The sequence below is a fragment of the Apodemus sylvaticus genome, chromosome 5, assembly GCF_947179515.1.
Source record: "Apodemus sylvaticus chromosome 5, mApoSyl1.1, whole genome shotgun sequence".
NCBI lineage: Eukaryota > Metazoa > Chordata > Mammalia > Rodentia > Muridae > Apodemus > Apodemus sylvaticus.
The window spans coordinates 154,087,217-154,109,276 of NC_067476.1; the positions used below are offsets into that span (position 1 = coordinate 154,087,217).

The window sequence follows — 22,060 nt, forward strand, 5'->3', positions numbered from 1 at the left end:
TAGATAGATAGAAGACAGATATGATAGATAGCGTGTGTACCCATTGTATATCTGCTTGAGGATGGAACGGAGGTCCTCAGGCATGCTGGGTAAGCACTATACCCTAAGCACTAGCCCTTGCTACCTTTTAGGCAAACTACCGCCTTTCAGCTTCTGAGCTCTCCTGGGCTCTGCCCTCCACCCTGCGTGAGTGGCCCCTCCCTCACCAGCCCAGGTCCTATTTAACCTGGCCCCTTTGTGGAGGTTTGCTGGGCCACGTTTCCACTTCCTTGTCCCCACCCACTTTCTCCCATGCTCCCTCCCGCTTAGCCCTTCACTGGAGAAAGGCTTGCTATGCCGGCAGGCTAATGCGAGCTGTCCTCAGCCCCAGGAGAGAGGTCCTCGAGGTGGCTGAGTGTGGGAAGACAGCTCTCTCCTATCTCTGCTGTCTGTATCCACAGTGGGCGGACCGAGCCTGCACAATACGTTCATGTTGTCACAGCAGCTTTCAAGGATGAACAGCCGAACTATGGGCAGGTCCCTGCCTAGCTGAAATGAGAACCCTCGGAAGCAGGCCCAGCACCCAGAGCCACCCCTCGGTCCTGCCTAGAAGTCAGGCTGCAGGAGACAAGGAACAGAGGCAGGAGAGTCAGCAGCCACAGAGAAACGCTAGCTGCAGCCAGGCCCCTCCCACTCCCTTAGGCCCCTCCCTCCTCCCTCTTCGGCCCCGCCTTCCTGGTGAGTCAGCTTGAGCTCCCGGCTCTTCCAGAGCTGAGGGCTGGGCAGAGGGCCAGGTTTTTCCATGCCAGGGCCCCTGGACCTCCCCATCCGGGAGCAGCAAGCCAGCCGGGAGCCGGAGCAGCGGCCGCGTGAGGCCCAAACTTAACCCTTTCCTTCCATGTCGGACACACATCACCCTCTTCCACTGTCCCCAGGCTGGGGGAGGGGCGGCGTACTGGTCAGCAGGTGCACTTAGGGACTCCTAAGGCTTCCACCCACTTCCCAATGGTTTGCCCAGCGCCACAGTCCTGATGGTCTCTGCTCAGAGCAACACCACATCCCACCACCTGTGGGCTCCAGGATGTGCAGAGGGGCCAGGGAGAAAACTGCTAATTCCTCCCACATGAGCATGTCATTAAGCCTGTCTTTTGGCGTGGGAGCCCCTTGGCTTTCTAATTGAACCACTGTGAAGGCAGTTTTACTAGCAGTGAGAACAGCAGCTACAGAGCCGGCTTTTCAGAATTGCCTTTGATGGAGCCCAGGCGGAGGGCTAGCGGCTGCTGGCGCTGGAAATGCCACCCCTCCCATTTTACAGGTGGAAAACCTGAGTCATGGCTACTGGGGAGACCTGCCAACAAGGGCTTGCAGCCAGCTGGGGGTGGGGGTGGGGCGGCAAGGAGGGGCCAGGCCGGGCGAGCTCTCCGAGGGGTGGGAGCCTGCTGTGAATCACGCTGTACTGCGCATTTCACGCTGCACTGCGCACATGCGTGGGCCTGGGGCAGCCTCCTCTCCCAGCCGCCTGGGTACCACCACCATGCTAGCTTCTTCCCCAGAGGGGATGGAGTCTTTAATAAAAGTGTAAGGCGAGCAAGCCAGCTTCCTAGAAGCCTCTGTGTCACAGGCAAGGTGTGGCCAAGCCTTCTGAATGGGATCTCAAGAGAAAGGCAAGGCGTCTGGCCCCTCCCTGGCCCCAGCCTGACACCCTATTGGACTTCTAAAGTGTAGACTCTCAGCCTCCATGTCCCCTGCCTCAGGGCTCAACCCTTCTTCACTGTGGGGTCATGGCATATGCTGCTCTAGTGTTCCGCAGCACCCCAAACCGCTCCTCTCTTCCCACTGGGTGCCAGCAGTGCTCTGCCTACCAGCTGTGATGTCCCAAAATGCACACAGGCATGGCTGCCATCTCCTGGAGAAGGAGGAAGTAGCTAAGGGTAACAATTATAGAGACTGTGACTTAAAGAATCAGCAACTGTGATTATTTCTTAAACAATCCCAATGGTCCCGGATGGCCACAGTCAGCATAATGTTCAGCATCCTTGCTGTGGGGGACAGGAGTCCTACATCTGAAAGTCTCCTCTGTGCCATGATAACAGTGCCTGCTTCATACAGACCATATGTACACAGAAGACATGCTTAGAACACAGCTGGCAAACTATCTCATCTCAACCAAATGAGTGTGCAAAAGGGTGGTATGCCCATTCGGAATATTATTCAGCCAGGAAAAAGGAGCAAAAGTGCTGACACGGTGACAATCTCATTCTATATAAAAGGCACGAAAAGACAAATTTAGTATGATTTAGTGTACCTGTAGCCTGTGGCGGTACATGATAACCTCTCAGAGAGCTGTTGTGTGCACTAGTGTCCACTATTTGGCACAGGGAGTCCCTGTGGAGGGGTGGGCAACAATGTCCAATGCATGCTCAGCATGCAGGAATGCTCAGGGCTGAGCTCAGCACAGGCTCAGGGTGCAGCTTCCTATAACACCAGTGTGGCCTGGTCCACCAATGCTCTCTGATGTTTGTCCCTGAGGCAGGTTTGCTGCGTCTCAGAATCTGCAGCAGCATCAGGTTGAGATGGTGCCCAGTAAAAGTCCAGGGAAGCCCGGCCACTCCCGAGGAGGCCCTGCATCTGCGTACCTTAGGCAGAGGCCAGAGGTGTACACACTACCCTTCCTCCCCTGACGCTTATCACAGCCAGCTCAGGGCTCAGGTCCACGTGGCAGAGGCCACCTGAGGACGGGGAAACTCCTCCCAGACAGTATCCCACACCCCCCATCCTTGGAGAACCCCTTAGGTTCTCCAATTGTCAAAGCGATCCAATTAGCCTCCAAGAGAGGAACTGAACACGGTGAGTGCGGCAGCTAAGTAACCCTCCTGGGACCGGCTGTTCTGCCTGACCCAGCTTCCAGCAGCTACCTCGGCTAATTGGAGCAGCATGCAGGACTTCAGAGGGCTCTCCGGAAGTCCCTAGCTCTCCTGGACTTTCTCTCCCAGCTCCCATCAGCCCCTTAGAGATTCCAGGCTGTGCAAAACTTCCTGTCTACAGTTCTCTAAGCAAACCCTGCCAGGGTTCAAATCCACCCTTAGGAACTGGCTCCAGCTTGGGGGCAAACCAGACCCTGGCTCCGGCTTAAGCTTCCAGGTGGCCCCAAGCCGCTGGACGCTGCTCCTGCCCAGCTTCTGGCACCTCATAAATTGTCTCGGGGTCCCATATTTTTACAAGCTCCCAATCCACCGGGAGTGGCGGCTCGCTTTACCCAGTGCCAGCGCTGACCTGCAGCCAAGCAGTGAGCACCTCAGAGACTGAGGGAAAGCTCACGGGTCCTTTCCCACGCCTACAGGGGTGAGTGGCCCAAGACCATACTCTGCCTGGGAGACTCTGGAGGGACACAGGAGAGGCTGGCCGGGAGGTGTCTCTGCAGAGCCAGGGTTCGGTCAGTGTGGGACAATTACTACCATAGGGGGACCTTGGGTCCTGGCAGGTCATACGTGTGTGTGTGTGTGTGTGTGTGTGTGTGTGATGCACAGAGCACTAAGTGGCGAGGGTCCTTTGTCAGCATGAGAATGCCACAGCGTGCCGACAGAGCTTCAAGTCTAGCTCCACTGGGCCAGCAAACGGTCCCACATGTGTTAACTGCATTTACTTTTATGCTAAATATCGTGAGCCTAAAGAACAGGGATTACTCCAACTCCTGAGTCGAGGACTCTGCACCAAGGCACACACTTGAAAGCTTGTGGGTAAAGGGGGCAGACAAAAAGGATTTGGACCCAGACTCAAGGACTTAGCCACTGGGGCGGGGGGGGGGGGAGTCCTGTGGGAAGCTGTTACCCAGCACAGGCCAGAGGTGCTTTCTGCCTCCTTAGTGACGACCAACTGGCCCACACTGGCCTCCTGTGACTTCGGGACCCCAGGGCCCTGACTTGGAATGGCCACACAGAAGATCCAAGCTGGGCCAGAAGGAAACATCCAGCCCCAGCCTCGCTGTGACCACTCACGGGAGGATCCCCTATAGTGGGGACTGTCCGTGGGGCCACCAGGGAGTTGGTGTCATCACATGGCCTTGGAGACCTGAGCCTGCTCGTGTTAAAAGGGGGACAGAACAGACCCTGCACCGACGCCCCATCCCTGGCACCAGATCTAGACTATACTCTCTTCTTTTTCCTTCCTGGCCGGACCTTGATATTCTCTTTCCAGTGCTACGGGCATTCTCAAACATCTCTGTTTAACAAGCCTCCCTAGAGGCTGCGTGAACCTCAGTGATGGGATCCATGATCAGTCAGGGGTGCGGGGTGCTGAGACAGAGGAGAGAGACAGCTGGGGCTTTGGCCCCTTCCTGTGTCAGCCAGGGCTGCTGCGTCAAGCAGCCAGTCTTCCTGAACCCCTCAGCCTTGGAGGGGACGGACTCTGAGGATCAGGCCTGCCTGGGTCATTGGTGTTCAGTAAATATATCCCAATGCTTACGGATGAGAAGGCCAGGGGCCACAGGGTGATGAGGCCAGAGAGGGGCTGGCACACGCCAGCCTGTGAGCATACGGTATACATTCTGTCAAGGGCCGTTCTGCCTGTCTGATCCCAGGTGGCTGGATCAGGGAAGGACCAGCTAGGGAAGAGGAGGAACATCCACCATCAGGAAGCTACCTGGGCCCACGCTCCCAGCAGAACAGTTCTCTTGGCAACTTTGGCCAGGCTGCCCGCTCCTCCCCCCGACTGGTAACCTGACTCCTCCTGACTGGCAGGGTGTGCAGCCCCTTGTGCTTCCCTGTGGCATCGTGTGTTTGCCGAAGGCTCACATGCACCTGCTGGTTCCCAGGCTACAGGCTCCCTGTGATGATGTGCTAACAGCCAGAGGTGGGGCAAGTCCACTCTGTAGTGCTACAGGGACTGTCACGGGTGACCTGCCCACTCCGGACCATCCCAGTGGGAGAGAGGGCTACAGCTGTGACCACAGTCATGCTATTAGGTGACCCACATGCACTTAACCATAGACCAGCAAGTGGGGTGCTAGAACTACTCCTATTTTACAGATAGGGAAACTGAGGCATAGGGCATTAAGTAACTTCCTTGGAACTAAGTTGTTAGTAAGGCCGGATTTGAACCCAAGCCTCTGGATCTAGAACACAGACTCCTAACCACTATTCAAACTCTTCTCACTTTCCTATGGCCCCTGGTGTTACTCAAGGTGGCCTCGAGCCACTGTATTTATTATACAAATAAATAAAAGGTCTCAAAGAAGATATTCAAGCACCCTGTAATGAGAGACACAAAGTATGGAAGTAAGAAGGTGTGACACCCAAGGACCCAGCAACACCTTCCCTGGGTGTTTACCAGGAAAACGGAAGGCCTTTGTCCACACAAGAATGCTCACATCTTTATCCTAACACCCACACCACCGGGCAGGCCAATATGCATTGCTGCTAACTAAGCCATTGTGTTCCTACAATTGAACACTGCTCAGCCATCTATAAGGGTAACCCGTTGAATCAAGCAGCAGGGGGACCCCAAGGCGCACAGCCTGTGCGTGCATTCCACCCTACAAAGTCACAGAGCTGGGGACATCCATCACTGGTGACAGGTAGCAGATCTCTGACTGCCTCTCTCTGGAGTCTGGGAAGAGGTAGCCATTGAGGGGGTGACAGGGACCTGACAGGGCCAGGTGCTCTGTGTCTTGGTAGGAATGGTGGTGACGAGGGTGTATAAAGAGAGTGTATGTGTGTGCTTGTGTATGCACGTGTGTATATGGATACCTGTAAATGCGTGCATTTATGTGTGCATACACACGGTCATGATACATGTTTTTAGCCATTCAGCTAAATGACACCTCTGTGAAGCCTACAGTTTCTTAATTACACCTCAGTGGAAATGTATGTGCCAGAGAGACAAGCCCATACCCGCCTCCCACTCTGTAAAAGAAACAAAGTGAATTCAGGTTGTGCCTGGGTGGGCAGGGCCTCCTGCATAACTGCTTTAGGCATTTCCTGAAATGTGACTGTGAGGATGAATCTGCAGGTGACAGAGAGAACCTGCAGGTCTCCGTCAGTCGCAGACGGGAGGCTCTGCACACGTCTCATGGCCCCGGCTGCCAGGACCGCCCAGGACTGCTTCCTGGCCCAGTGGGAGGCCTCGGAAGCATCTTTCCCTCACTTCCTCAATGCCCTAGACCAGTCCTAGTGACAAGCCTGGCAAATATCTGCCCTGGTCTTTCAGGAGGGACAGTTAAGGACTGTGGTAGTCAGTCAGTGCCCAAAAGGGATCTGAGGCCCTCTGGGCTCCGGGACCCTTCCTCCACCGGGAACCTGTGAGCAGGCAATTAGCCAACCAAGTAAAGGTCAGGGAGGAAGGGCAGAAGGTCACAGGTCTCTATGCCTTACTTCAGACACATGGCAGACTCCCGAAATGTCTTTGTTCCAACACCATACCCTAAATGAAGATAGAGTGTATGTGTGTGCTTGTGTACATGTATACATATTTTTATGTGTACATATATATACATGTAAATGTGCATATTTGTGTATACACCTGCATGATACATGTATCTGTGTGTGCATGTGTATATGTGTGTACATGTATATATTTAAGTAATTATATGTGCATGAATATACATGTATATATGTGTGCATATATGTGTATTAAGTGTATATGTATGTGCATGAGTGTATATGTGTGCATATGTATAAATATTTGTATATATGTGTATGGATATGCACATGTGTGTGTCTTCATGTGCTATTATATGTATTTTCACATGTGTATTAAGTATCTGAATATCTACATACACATGTGTGCATTAGTGTTTATATGTGTATATGTATATGTGCACATGTTATTTATGTGTATTATATGTGTGTATATGTTACACATATCATCTGTGTGCATGCATGTGTTGTTTGTACATATTTGTGGAAATGTTTGCCCATGTACATGTGGTTTTGACCCACACATGATTCTGGGGTTCAGTCAAGCTTGAGCACATGCCTGTGTGGAGTAGTCAGCAAACACAAAGAGGAAGGGAACCGTGGAGCATCTGGAAGTGGAGAACCACATCAGAAAGGGCTGTCGCTGAACGGTGTCCACCCCACGCCCACCCCGGCAGCGCCTGACAACAGGAAGGGGCTTATTCAGAAGGAAGGTCTTTGCACACAAGAGCAGGGTAAAGATGGACAAGATCATACCCAGGGCTGGCGTAGGGCTAAGTCCTCACCCATGACAGAGCTGAGGGGACACAGCAGCAGATGTAGTGGACAGGACCCCAAGGAGAGGAGGCAGAAGCTTGAGCCATGCAGACACACAGAGGAACGCAGGGGAGACTCGAATGAGCAGCTGCCCCCTCACCCAGCAGTTACCTCAAGACAGGTTTCTGCCCCACGTCTCAGGGATGTGCATGCCCAAGATTTAAGCTCCTGCCTTGGCAAGTGCTTAGAGAGCCTAAGGAACTAGCCCGGGGCGAAGCCACACCATTCCCCTGCGGAGGAGGAGGAGGAGGAGGAGGAGGAGGAGGAGGAGGAGGAGGAGGAGGAGGAGGCTTGCACCTGAGACCACAGAGCAGAAGCCTGGGAAATGGCCGGATGCTGAGAACCACAGGTGCCAGGCCATGCAGCGGTGAGCTGTGGCCCCCCAAGGCTGCCGTGAGACAAGAAAAACCACAACAGGCAACAGGACCACGGTCCAAACAGTGGTGTCCCTTGGCATGGTCTTTTTCTTTTTTGGTCAGAATCTGAGAACATGTCATTGTATCCAAGCTGGGCCCAGGAGGCTCCTTTCCAAAATTAATAAGTTAGCTTTGTAAATATAGGCCAGCCCACTGTTTTCCTTACCAGCTCATCCTCCCCAAATGGTGTGTCAATTAGACAAGAAATATTTATGCTCCACCTTCTGCGTCCACAGGCGTGAGTCACTAATTGTCAATATGTATTCACTATCTGCCTACAGGCTATAAACCAAGTCAAACAGCAGAACACAGGCTTTTGCGGTCTTACATGGGTCTAGAATACAACGAAGGAGGGGCAGTAAAGCCAGCGGGCCTGGAGGCTAGGGACGGTGGCTGGCCAGCCTCTGAGAGTGGCTGCCCCAGAAAAAAAAAGAGAAGAAAGAAAGAAAGAAATGGCACTGTAGAAGCCAAAGAAGATAGTTCACGGAACTAGAAAATGTGTGATCCCAGCTTTGCTAGTACTGAGTAAAACGGTGAATCATGTTACCAAGAAAGGCTGGGTTCCCTTATCTGTCAGGAGGAGGAAGAAGATGAGGTGGCAGGGACGGGTGGGGAACCAGCAGATCTGCAAGGTTCAAAGGATTTCGGAATGCCCTGACAACCTTGCTGAGGGCACATGTGGTTCACAGAGGCTCCCGGAGACTGTGGGGGGGATGTCAGGCATGACTCGAAGAGCCCAGAGGACTGGAGAAGACACACATCCTCCGTCCCTACCCTGCAGCTGACCGTAGTCCCACATCGAAGGTGAGCCGCCCGTCCAAAAGAGGAGTGCCCTCAGCTCAACACCTCCAAAGATCACGGAAAAAAAAAAAAAAGAAAGAGCCTGTGTTTCCTTCTAGAACAATCCTAAGACATTCAAAATCAAACAGGATAGAGCGGCTCCTGAGACGGGTGAGCTTGTGTCTGTCGCTCGCTCGCTCGCTCGCTCGGTCAGTCTCTCCTTCCCTGATGGTGGCTCTAGATCCCAGCTCTGGGTGCAGACTCACTAGCACCCCAGCTTTGCCTGCATGAGCTGCAAGTTCCCACTGGCCCTTCCCTGGTCTCCATCAGGCCAAGCCCGAGTACTGCCCGTGCATATGTCCTCGCTTCCAGCCCGAGGGGCCGGGGTCAGTTCTCTGGACTTTCTCTCTGTTCATTCCTGGCTCACGACTTCTGATAAGTAGGAGCCTCTCGTAGCTTCTGCCTGGCCCTCTGAGTAGCTTGAATCCCTGCAGCTTTTAATCAGCAGTGCGTGTGGATGTTTGGGGAGGTGGGGGAGGGGCGCAGAACAGAACCCAGGGCTTCCTGCATGCTGAGGGCAGACTCTACATTTGAGCCATATCCTTCCCTGATTGTCATTTTCAAGCCAGACACTGTCCCCACACACACAGTCCCCCGCCCCGTTTAATCTTTTAAAATCAGAATCAGCCATCCAGACCACGTTTCCATGTGATAACACAGGCTGCTCATAGATGCCCACTGAGAAGGACAGAGTAGCTTCTGGTCCCCAGTCTCCACTGCACCCTACTGTCTCCTTACCCACCCCACCCCACCCACCCCACCCCCATCTACTTCTCTCACCTCTGCCCCCATCTCCCTGGCCACCTAAGGAAAGGAATACACAAAGGCAAAGTGAGCTTTTACCACATCCAGTGAAATAAGGACTGAGATGACCTCTAAAGGAATTCAACGAGACACTTGATTACAACATAAAACTGCCTTAAAGCCAGGCTGAAACAGCGGAGAAGGTTTTTAATCTCTGCAACAATGTTTACCTCCCATTCTTTATTCTTTTTAAAAGAATGACTGGACTTTCGAAAATGTAACAGATTTCTAGCCCCTGGCCTAGGCCTATAATCCCAGCTGCTCAGGAGGCTGAGGCAAGAGAATTGAGAGTTCGAATCTAGCCTGGGCAACTTAGCAAGACCCTCTCGTCCTTTAAAGAAAAGAAAAAGTGTTTAGGGAAGTGTTGGAGAGGTAGCTTGGTGGTAGAGCACTTGCCTGGCATGCACAAGGTCCTGGGTTCAAGCCCCAGGACTTCATGTGTGTGTACACACAAGCACATGTGCATATCTGAGCAAACTTAAGCTTTGTCGCACATCACAGCAAAGCCCCGCCGAAAACGCCAGGTGCTCACGGCAACTGCTTTTGAAGCTGGGCAGAACCCGGCTCTGTGTTCTGCTCCCAAGAACTTTTCGTTTATACCAGGCTCTGAAATTTTTTTCTAACTTTACATCCATCTTTAGGGGTAGGGTCTTTATCACCAAACTATAAGCTTTTTGGGTGGAGAGAGTTGTACTGCTCTGTGGACGTCTGACACTTGGCACAACACCTGACCATGACCCTAGACAGACCTCAGACAGCAGACAGGGACAGGTGGAAGGCTGGGTGGAGAGCCACTATTGTCTGCAAGGTTCTGGGGTTCCAGTTCCAGCCCCATCTCTTCTGGACACAGGCACTGGATACTCAGTCTTCTAACCTGTGAAATGGGTATGATGGTCCCAGCCCATGACCCGGGGTCGCCGTGAGCCCATGGCTAGCTGCTTTCAACAGCATCCGCAGAATCACAGCTCAAAGCCGGTGCCACACCATTGTGAATCTCATTAAGGGGAGGGAGGATGGAAGGAAGGAACAGGATGTGTGCTCCAGGAACGGACTGCAAAAGCGTCACACTTTTGAAGACCAATGCAGTATTTAAACTTGTCACATCTTCTAAACAAAGCCATCAACCCCTCTTAGCTCCCATCATTTGCCCTATGTTTTTATTTCCCAAGAGAAGTCTCCACAAGCAGACAGAAGCAGAGATCAAAACCTCCTGGGTGCAGTGTCTGCCCTTCTGGTCACCACAGATCCCGAGGCTTCCTGCAAGCCACCCACCCAGGGCGGATGCTCACGTGTGGCCCCTCCCCCAGCCCTGACTTACAGCACTCGATGGGGTTAGACGCAGCCTGCAGGGAGACGATGCGCCCACTGGGCTCCGGGACGTGCACGCGGAACACCAGGCGAACACGTGTGTTCTTCCTGCCGATGTCCGTCTCGCCCTTCCGGAGCTCGATGTCAGCATTTCGGAGCTTCAGGATGCCTGCGCAGTCGATGCTGCACAGAAGAGAGCCCAGGTTGTGAGGCCCATCTCACTGAGCAGGAAAAAAAAACACCCACAAACATGCCTAAGGTGGTCAAGCGAACACCTCCTCCCACCAGACACACCAGGGTGGGGGGGGCGGGGGGGACAGCAATATCCCCTGGGCATTACAACCTGAAGGGTATACCAAGATGTTGAATTCTGAGAAAGAAAGAAAGAAAGAAAGAAAGAAAGAAAGAAAGAAAGAGAGAGAGAGAGAGAGAGAGAGAGAGAGAGAGAGAGAGAAAGAAAGAGAGAAAGAGAAAGAGAGAGAGAAAGAAAGAAAGAAAGAAAGAAAGAAAGAAAGAAAGAAAGATAGAAAGAAAACAAATGAAAGAAAGAGAGAAAGACTGGCAGACAGAAAGAAAAAAGAAAAAGAAGGAAGGAAAGAAGGGAAGGAAAGAAAGGGAGAAAGAAAGAAAGGAGGGAAAAGAAGGAGAGAGAGAGAAAGAGAGAGAGAGATTAATTTCACAGAGCACTTAGATAGTCTCCGGAGTGGAGGCTGCTTCTCCAGGGAAAATTTTCATGTCAATGCCTCTATTCTCAAAAGCACCAACAAAACTCAAGAAGGGCATCTGGTAGACCTGACCACAAATATCAGAGTATCCTGGTCTGGAATTTAACAGACAAGCTAGAGCCAACCATCTCTCAGAGGACTCTGGTGTGAGGCAGGGAAGAAGAAAGGGGCTGTGAACCCCAGTGCCGGGGACCTCACTACCGGTGCCCCAAGTTCTCGTACCCTCCCTCCCACAGCCTCTCTGTGAGCCAGTGTATGCCCTCATAGGAGGCTCTTTGATGCTGACACGTGTGTGCCCTGTGGCCAGCTTCGCCATAGGTTATGTGTCACGTGAGTGGCCTTCTGTGTTGTCACTGAAACTTTTCTTTAGGTCCCACTGATGTTTGTTTTTGTTTTTGTTTTGTTTTGTTTTGTTTTTGAGACCAGATCTCATGTAGCCCAGGCTAGCCTGGGACTCAATATGTAGCTAAAGATAGTTTAAACACCAGATCTTCCTGCCTCCATCCACATCCTGAAGTGCTAGGACTACAGGTGTGTGTCACCCTGCCCGGCTTTCAAATAACACTTCTTAAATAGAAAAATCAGACAGGTACCCCAAGATCAGGCAGTGCCAGCAATGGCTGTTGTGGTCTCCCATAGAGATTCCCTCAAACCTTTCACTCAGGCCCTGCTCGCTTTCCCAAGAAGCCGCCACCGCCGCCCTGCCTTACGTGGCTCTCATGTTGTTCTTTGGTTCCAGGGGGATCTCCAGGACCTTGGTGTTGCCCACGATCTTCTCATAGCTAGTGGTGGTAACCGTTTTTCCTGTGATCCTGTGTACTTGGTAGAAGGCGTGCGGCTTAAGGATCCGCTCATCTGCTGTCCCGATGAAGATCTGAAGCCCCAGTGGCTTGTTCTCCATGTAGCCGTGGAGCTAAGGGAGGAAGCAAGACCTTTACTCTGCGGGGTGTGACTGCTGTAGTCTGCCCACCGGAGAAGCCCAGAGAAGCCGTGAGTAAGTGAAAGCGTGGGCGGTTGCCGCATGCCCGGATGAATGCAGGACCAGAAGCACGCTTGCTGCCCAACAAGGAGAGACTGTTCAAACACATTACAGGGACCGCCTCTAAACCGGATGCTAAGGGGTCAGAGAGAGGGATCGGCGGCTGAGGGCACTGGCTGCTCTTGCAGAGGACTCAGGTTTGATTCCCAGCACCACATGGAGGTTCACAACCATCTGTGGCTCCAGTTCTAGGGGGTCCGATCCTTTCTTCTGGCCTATGCGGGCACCAGGTACAAACGTGGCACACAGACATACACATGGGCAAAACACTCATGTACATAAAATACACATACCCATAACACACACACACACACACACACACACACACACACACACACACTGGTCTTTTAAGCAGCCACAAGAAACAGTACAAACCAGAACGATGTTTGCGGAGAAACTGCTTAACCACTGGCAAAGGGTCAGGGAAGTGAGGGCAAAAAAAACCCTGAAGATGTTCCCTCCCCCCCCCACACACACATCATGATCAGGTAACAGCAGCCATGGGGGAGGGACTCATGAGGCCACTTCCCTCTTTGAGTATCTGCAGGAAGTTAATGGTAATTGGGAGGGGAGGTCTTTCTTCAGTGGTGCAGCTGCTCTAAGGTGCCCTGAGCCATGTGAACAGCACAAATAAAACTCACTGGGTACTCAAAATAAATAAAGAGACATGGGAGTGGGAGGGGCTGAGTGGGAGGAGGGATGGGAGGAAGGATGGGAGGAGGGGTGGGAGGAAGGATGGGAGGAAGGATGGGAGGAAGGATGGGAGGAGGGGTGGGAGGAAGGATGGGAGGAGGGGTGGGAGGAAGGATAGGAGGAGGGGTGGGAGGAGGATTGGGAAGAAGGGTAGGAGGAGGTAACAAGGATGGATGAGATAAGATGTACTGTGTGGGTATGAGGAGACCATAATGAGACTAATTAGAGCATGTGATCAACACATGCAGATACAAATAAAACATGCCAGAGAAACGTGAAAATAAACACGGTGAAAACCGTAACTCCAGAATGAAGAGGGGAGAGAGACAGGAGGGGGGAAGTCAGAGGTGGAGGAGGAGGGGGAGAAGCCAGAGAGAGAGAGAGAGAAAGAGAGAGAGAGAGAGAGAGAGAGAGAGAGAGAGAGAGAGAGAGAGAGAGAGAAAGAGAGAGAGAGAGAGGCCGGGCACTCATTCTTTGATCCCAGCACTTGGGAGGCAGAGGCAGGCAGATTTCTAAGTTCGAGGCCAGCCTGGTCTACACAGTGAGTCCCAGGCCAGCCAGGGCCACACAGAGCCCTGTCTCAAAGGAAAGGGGAGGGAGTGAAAGGGAGGGGGGACCTGGAGACACACAGCTCTTGTTACCAGAGGTCACCTGGGAAGGTCTGCAGACAGAACTCATTTTTTTACATGACAACGTTCTAGTCAGCAGATTGATTTTATACTTTTTAGAAAGAAAGAACAAGACAGTGGTGCACTCGATCAAGTCAAAATGAATTAAGGACCTGAAGAAAATACATGTTAACTCTCAGCAGACCGAAGGCCAGCCTGTGGAGTATCTACAGACTTTTGTTTGAATGTCCACAGGAAGGCTGCTGAGACTGAGTGCCACCTCCAAAAGCCACCCCCAACTTGGTGTTACCGTCATAAAGAGCTGAGAGTTCACCAGAGAACGCCTACAGCTGATGAACAATTCAGCAAAGTGGCCAGATATAGAATTAACTCAAACAAATCAATAGCCTTCCTCTACTCAAAGGATAAAGGAACTGAGAAAGAAATTAGGGAGACGACACCCTTCACAACACTCACAAATAATATAAAATACCTTGGTGTGACTCTAACTAAGCAAGTGAAAGATCTGTACAACAAGAACTTCAAGTCTCTAAAGAAATAAATTGAAGAAGACCTCAGAAGATGGAAAGATCTCCCATGCTCGTGCATTGGCAGGATTAATATAGTAAAAATGGCCATCTTGCCGAAAGCAATCTACAAATTCAGTGTAATCCCCATCAAAATTTCAACTCAATTCTTCATAGAGTTAGAAAGAGCAACTCTCAAATTCATTTGGAATAGCAAAAAACCCAGGATAGCTAAAACTATTTTTAACAATAAAAGAACTTCTGGGGGAATCATCATCCCTGACCTCAAGCTGTACTACAGAGCAATAGTGATAAAAACTGCATGGTATTCATACAGAGACAGACAGGTAGATCAATGGAATACAACTGAAGACCCAGAAATGGACCCACACACCTATGGTCACTTGATTTTTGGCAAAGGAGCTAAAACCATCCAGTGGGAAAAAAGACAGCATTTTCAACAAATGGTGCTGGTTCAACTGGAGGTCAACATACAGAAGAATGCAAATTGATCCATTCTTATCTCTCTGTACAAAGCTCAAGTCCAAGTGGATCAAGGACTTCCACATAAAGCCAGACACACAAATCTAACAGAAGAGAAAGTAGGGAAAAGTCTCGAATACATGGGCACAAGGAAAAAGGTCCTGAACAGAACACCAATGGCTTATGCTCTAAGATCAAGAATTGACAAATGTGACCCCATAAAATTGCAAAGCTTCTGTAGGGCAAAGGACACTGTCAATAGGACAAAATGGCAACCAAGAGATTGGAAAAAGGTCTTTACCAATCCTACATCTGATAAAGGGCCTATATCCAATATATATAAAGAACTCAAGAAGTTAGACTCCAGAGAACTATATAACCCTATTAAAAAATGGGGACCAGAGCTAAACAGAGAATTATCAACTGAGGAAACTTGAGTGGCTGGGAAGCACCTAAAGAAATGTTCAACATCCTTAGTCATCAGAGAAATGCAAATCAAAACAACCCTGAGATTCCACCTCACACCAGTCAGAATGGCTAAGATCAAAAACTCAGGTGACAGCAGATGCTGGCAAGGATGTGGAGAAAGAGGAACACTTTTCCATTGCTGGTAGCATTGCAAGCTAGTACAACCACTCTGGAAATCAGATTGGTGGTTCCTCAGAAAATTGGACATAGTACTACCTGAGGACCCAGCTATACGACTCCTAGGTATATACCCAGAAGATGCTCTGACATGTAATAAGGACACATGCTCCACTATGTTCATAGCAGCCATATTTATAATAGCCAGAAGCTGGAAACAACCCAGATGTCCTTCTACAGAGGAACAGATACAGAAAATGTGGCACATTTACACAATGGATTACTACTCAGCTGTTAAAAACAATAACTTCATGAAATTCGCAGGCAAATGGATGGAACTTGAGAATATCATCCTGGGTGAGGTAACCCAATCACAAAAGAACACACACGGTATGTACTCACTGATAAGTGGGTATTAGCCCAAAACTTCGAAATGCCCAAGATTCAATTCACAGACCATATGAAGCCTAAGAAGAAGGAAGACCAAAATGTGAATGCTTCAGTGCTTCTTAGAAGGGTGAACAAAATACTCATGGGAGGAAATATGGAGACAAAGTGTGGAACAGAGACTGAAGGACAGGCCATCCAGAGACTGCCCCGCCTGGGGATCCATCCCATATACAGCCACCAAACCTGGACATTATTGTGGATGCCGGGAAGTGCTTGCTGATGGAAGCCTGATATGGCTGTCTCCTGAGAGCCTCGGCCAGAGCCTGACAAAGACAGCAGGGGAAGCTCTCAGCCAACCACTGGACTGAGCGTGGGGTCCCTGATGGAGGAGTTGGAGAAGGGACTGAAGGAGCTGAAGGGGTTTGCAGCCCCATGGAGGGAGCTACAGTGTTAACAGGCCAGAGTGGAGCTTAGGGATGGCCGTCTCTCTGCCTGCCTGCCTGCCTCCCTGCCTGCCTGCCTCTCTTCCTGCCTGCCTGCCTGCCTGCCTGCCTCCCTGCCTGCCTGCCTGCCTCCCTGCCTGCCTGCCTCTCTGCCTGCCTCCCTGCCTCCCTGCCTGCCTGCCTGCCTGCCTGCCTCTCTTTCTGCCTGTCTGCCTGCCTGCCAGGCTGACAGCACAGCAGTGACAGGAGTGGTAGCCTCAGGCAACGGTGAGATCCAAGCCACAGCCACTTGTCTGGAGGTCGCCCACGGCTCTCTGGGTGGCACCCATCAGACAGAGGGAAGGCCCACACCGAGAGAAAACTGCTTCTTGTCGTGAGGGCTTTGCGTGGGGACCAAGATAAGAGTGTTTTCTAACTGGCTTCCCTGGTTCCCCGGGGGTGGTAAACGGGGGGCTACGGTGCCAGCAGAAAGGCTGGCGGGGCAGCCGTGTTGATGCCAGGCTGCTTCCTCTTCCCGTGGCAAGAGTAGAGTGGCACAGAGGACACATGGGGAGCAGCTGGAGGAGGACGTGCGCTAATCGAATCCAGCCACTCAGTCCCCTCCCTCCCTCGTGGGCACGCCACACCAAGCCTCCCTCGCCTCCCTTTTGGGCGCTGTCAACCTGGCTTGCCTCTTCGGTCTTTCAGAGAGTAGTTGAGTAATCTTTTAAAAATGCAAATCAGATCCTGGCACTCCCAGGCTTACAACCCTCTGAGGACTTCCTGTGGCCTCAGACTAAAGTCCCAATTTAGTTGTCACCTGAATTTCCCTAAACCCCAACGACAGACAGCCCAGCCTTCTCCCTCCACCCTGCCAGGTTTCTGGTTCCTCCTGTTGCCTCAACACAGAGCTATTCTGACCTCAGAGCCTTTGCACAAGCCATTGTCTCTGTCCGGATGCAGATTTTCACTGTTTCTCTTTTCCAGATAAACCACACGTTGACCTATGCTCAGGGCTCGGTAAGCCCTGTGAGACGCGACCATCGGAGGTCCAGGGATCAGAGCCCAGCTGATGCCACTTGTGTCTCCATAGGAAGAGTCCACAGCAAAATTGTCAATGTTAATTGGGAAGATATGTGCGTGCATACGTGTGTGTGTGTATGTGTGTGTGTGTTTGTATGTGTTTGTATGTATATGTGTTTATGTATGTTTGTATGTATTTGTGAACGTGTTTATGTGTGTGTGTGTGTACAGCAGGAGACCTTGGGTGTCATCCTCAGGCACCATCTACTTTTTTGAAACAAGGTCTTTCCCTGGCCCAGAACTCACCAAGTAGGCTAGGCTAGCCGGCCAGCAAATCCCAGCGATCTGGCTGTGCCTGTCTCTCTAGCACAGGGATTTCAACAGTGCCTCTAAACTCAGATTTTGGGTTTCCTGGGTTCTGGAGATCAAGCCCAGGTCTTCCTATGTGTAAAGCGAGCACTCATCTGCTAAGCCAACTCCTCGGCCACCAAGAGAGACATTTTTTTTGAAGAATACACTTCCTATCATTGTCCCCCAAACTGTGACTTCTTTACCAATGGCCCAATTTAGTCACACACACATCTTCTCACGTGGCTCACGCAGCTGAGCCCGAGTGCCACGGTCGTGGGACCTCACACACCCTGCTGTGGTGGCTCATGCCTGTGGGCTGGTGGGACTTCCCCCTTCAGCCATGACAGGGCAGCTCAGGGTACAGCCTGCCTCATACCAAACCCAGCACCCAGCGGCTCACACCCATCAGACGTCTCAACTGAAGACAGCCGGTCAGCACCTCCTTTGGAAATGAAGACACTAGGGCTTGTTAAGGTTGAACGACGAGCCCAGTCAACACAGGTCTTAGAGGACAGGGCCATCGTGGGAATCTACACTCTCTGACCCCACCAGCCAAACTCTCCACACAGTGGCTTCCGGTCGGCTGGCTCGGTCACTCACCTAAGTCTCCAAGTAACATGGCTACCATGAAATGATAATTTTTGGGCTCATCAGAGGATGTCACTGATGGCTCAATTACACAGACCCCAACAGGGGAGGCAAAATAGGTGGAAGGGCAAACCACAGCAGCTGGGACGGCTGGGTACAGGACACCGAGGCCAGCTACCTCACGGTGGCTCAGCAGCCATGGGCTTGGCCATAGCAAGTGGAGTAGCCAGGTTAGAAATGTTCTGTCTTGCCTGAGAACATAGCCCGCTTCCTTCCCTGGCGCCCCGGGCCCTCTTGTCTCCATAGTTCATCTGGAAGCAGCAGCCTTCCCACTGGCTCTCTTCATGTCTAAGAAAAACAGAATGTGTGGCCACTGTTCCCCTTTCTCCCAAGACAGTGGCCGGGTTCTCACAAATCCAGGTCCATCTTCCCAGATGATGTTTCAAACTCCTTGTCCTCGCCACCGAGAGACCTTAGCCACATAATTCTCTAGTGGTCATTTCCAGTGTCTCCAGAGATGTCTTGTAGGTGGTCTGGGGCAGCAAGGCTACCTCTTACCTGCTAGATGGGAATCTCTGGTGGCCTTGGTGGGGAGGTAGACTCTACTCCCTAAGGTCAATATTTCTGGACATGTGATGCCCCAGGGACTAACAATTCTGAGATGACATGTGTCTTGGTGTCATGGGTGACACCTGTCCATGCTCAGGCCTCATGTTGCTCCATAATACACTTTTCCACTGAAGTGGCAGGACCAGCAAACTGCAGGCAAGTGCACGAAGGGGTTAATAATCTACCCCAGCCTTGCCCTGTTCACTTGGCTAGTTGAAAATCAGATCGGAGGAGAGGGAGTTTTTGGAGGCTGGACTTTTCTTCACGTGTTCCCACAGCAGCTCCTGGGTGAACCAGCCCAGCTCGACCCAGGGGACCTGAGTGTCGCTCTGGCTGAGTGTCACTCTGCATGCCCTTGCAGGAGCCGCTGGTTGGAACCGTGCAAGGAAGAAAACAGTGAGCCCACTGCAGATAGAAGTGAAGATGACTGACTTGCCCACAATTCCAGGGAGCAGAAGCCACGTGCACATGTATGTTGGAGGCGGGTTCTCCACTGCTACTCGGCCAGACTGAGTCTCATATAACCCCAGCTGACTATGCAGCAGAGGCTGGCTTTGAACTTCTGACCCTTCTGTCTCCATCTGCCAACTGCTAGGAGGGCAGGTATGCACTACCATACCAGCCTCTTGGCAGCTTTAAAACGCACACTGTATTATCAATGACAGTCGCCACTCTGCTCAACAGACCTCTGAAGCATTGTCCTCTTACCTAGCTGAAGATGCATGCCCTTCTAGACTTTTCTCTAGGTACAGAGATCCACATTTTGGGGGTTTGAGTTTTTACATATCATTTCATCTACTGATATAGCCATTCTCTCGCATCAGTGGGTCTTGTCTCATGAGGCACCAAATGGCTGTGGAGAGCGGGTGCTTCCTGACAGGATGGCCAGAGAAGAAACGACTGTAACAGCAGATTCATTTGGGTGTACTGACCCCACCGGGGTCCCAGCTCGGCCACACAGCACGTGCAGAGGGAGCCAGGGTGTAGCTGGAACCTGTTCTGCTGCCCAGCATCAAGAGGGGATGAGAGTCCACACTGGCAGCCCGAGGGAAGAGCCAAGCTCATGTTCAAAGGCCCCCATCAAGGGCCTTCCTATTGCTTTTGCGGGGGCCATCAAGTTGAGAAGTCCCAGCTGGCGCGCTGGCGTAAGCCGAGGACCACGTCTGTGCTGGGAGCTGGGTGACTCAGCCCTGGAGTGCGGGGCTGATTTCCAAACTGGCGATGGGCCAAAGGAACTGTTTTGAATTTGCCTCAAATCAAACGTGAACAATGTTAAGTAGCATTTGTGTGTGTGTGTGTGTTGAATCTGGACTATTAGGAAAATGGTATCATCTTCATGGCTTGCACGCTGGAGAGAGCCTCCCCTCCCCACCCCCCCGGGTTGTTTTATTGCAGTCCTCAGCCATGGAGCATGTGGGTAGGAGATTTTTACCAACACAAAAAGACCCCAGCTTTGAGCGTCATGGGTATGGAAGTCACAGCTAATATCTGCCATGCTGGCCCCTGTCCAGCCTCTGTTCACATGCACACACTGGAGCAGAAAGTCAAATAGACATGCACACACATACATATACACACACTCATAGACATACACAGGCACACAGAGACACACACAGACACACACACACAGAGACACTTTCTTCCCTACTCCTGACAAGCCCAGTGTACTCTATTTCAACGAAGCCCCTTCTGCTTCACTCCCATTGGATCACCTCAGAGCCCCGCCCATCCAATTTCCTAAATGCCACTCGAATCTGCCACCTGGTTCTCAGATCAAAGAAACTTCCCAGCTGCCTTCCTTTCATCTCCTCTACCACAGGGCAGTGGCTGGAATGACCTCCACGATCTCCAGCCACCCTTCCACTTGGATCTCTCAAGAACAGACATCCCGCTCCCACTGAAAACCAACGTCCTTGGCTGAGGAGGCCCCCAGTCTCGCTGAACAAGCACGGGGACCTGTGTTTAATACCTTTAATACCAAGAATCCACAGTTCGAAAAAGCCAGGTGTGGTGATAAGGAGTACTCGTGACCCCGATGCTGAGAAGGGAGAGATGGACGGGTCCCTCGGATGCTCTGGCAGCCCACTTAGCAAGCTCCAGGCCAACGAAAGAGCCTGCCTCCAACAGCACAGCAGCTGACTCCTGAAGGATAGCCATTAACTTTATCCTCAGGTTTAAATGTTAAATGCTCACCTACCCACACAGGAACACACATACACACACACACACACACACACACACACACACACAGGGGTTAGGGCAAAGTCTCCATTGTGATTCAGGGTCACGTGAGACCCTCGTCCCCATATTCTCCATCCTTCCACACAGCCACAGTGATCTTGAAACAAGCTGGGCACGTGCTCACCCAGGACCATTATGTTAACCTCCCCCACTGCTGGGATGGCTGTCCCTACAAACACACTGCTCTCAACCCCACCCCACAGGGCACCACACCCTCACCGGCCCTCTCTGCCCACCTGTTTGGCGTCGCCTCAGCTACCACCCACCTGCGTCCATCACCACCCCAAATGACAGGGTGTGTTCACTTCATCTGCTTGCCTCCCCCACTGGGACGCTGTCCCCCAGGGTGGCAGCTTAGCTGTCCCGTCTCATCCTTTGCAGCTTGCCCAAGATCTAGAACACCCCCTCAGAGCTCAGGTGTGATCAGAGTAGCAGGTGGACACAGGTGGGAGGCAGTGGCTGCCGCCTCCCCAGCCCTTCCTTTAACATAAAAGATAACTGGCCTGGCTACAGCGACCATTGTGTCCCACAATGCATCTCACTCAGCACGGGCAGGACCAGGCTGGTAGGACAGCTGGTACCTGCCCTGCCCTGTTCCCAGCAGGGTGACAGCATGTCCAGAGTACAATGAAAACAGGAACCGTCCCCACTCCCAGTGCACAATGGATGCCACAGTCCCTGGACATGCTGAGGCTGGCTGGAGACCCCAGGGACTGGGGACCCAGGAAAGGATACATTTTGATACATTTTGAAATACACCAGGAAAGTGATAAAGAGGACGAGAGAGTCTGCTTGGGCTCAAAAACAGTCCATGTCAGTTTCTCTTCCCATTCTAAATTAAGAGTCAAGTCTTTCTACATTTCTCACACTAGCGGAAATTAGAAGCAGACTCTGGTGCACAGTGAACACGGGTGAGGGCTAGCAGCCCAGGGCGGCGGGAAGATTCGCTTCCAATCACCACATCATGAAGAGTGGAGAGTCTGAGCAGGGTGTGCGAGCTTTATGGGGCTCAGGCCTGAGGCAACTCTGCTGCCCCACTGCACACAGCTCCCAGGGTCCTCTGGATGCAGCCCTCGGGGTGGGGAACACCTCCACACTTCACTCCAGCCTCCTCTTAACCAGGCTGTCCTCCAGGCCCAGAGGTGGCTTAGTTTGCACGCCTTCTGGAAAGCACTCTCTGGGTGCCCTTGGGTTTGTGCT

General features: G+C 51.9%; 1 protein-coding gene across 4 annotated transcripts in view; it reads right to left on the bottom strand.

Moving 5' to 3' along the window:
- Nfatc2 (nuclear factor of activated T cells 2) overlaps positions 1 to 22,060 on the bottom strand; it is a 117,009-nt gene that overhangs the window by 48,721 nt on the left and 46,228 nt on the right. For all 4 annotated transcript variants that reach the window (XM_052184388.1, XM_052184389.1, XM_052184390.1 and 1 more), the window contains exons 4-5: positions 12,012 to 12,214; positions 10,587 to 10,759 (exon numbers count right to left, since the gene is read on the bottom strand). In XM_052184388.1, coding sequence (XP_052040348.1) covers positions 10,587 to 10,759; positions 12,012 to 12,214 — 376 coding nt within the window. The remainder of the gene's footprint in view (positions 1 to 10,586; positions 10,760 to 12,011; positions 12,215 to 22,060) is intronic.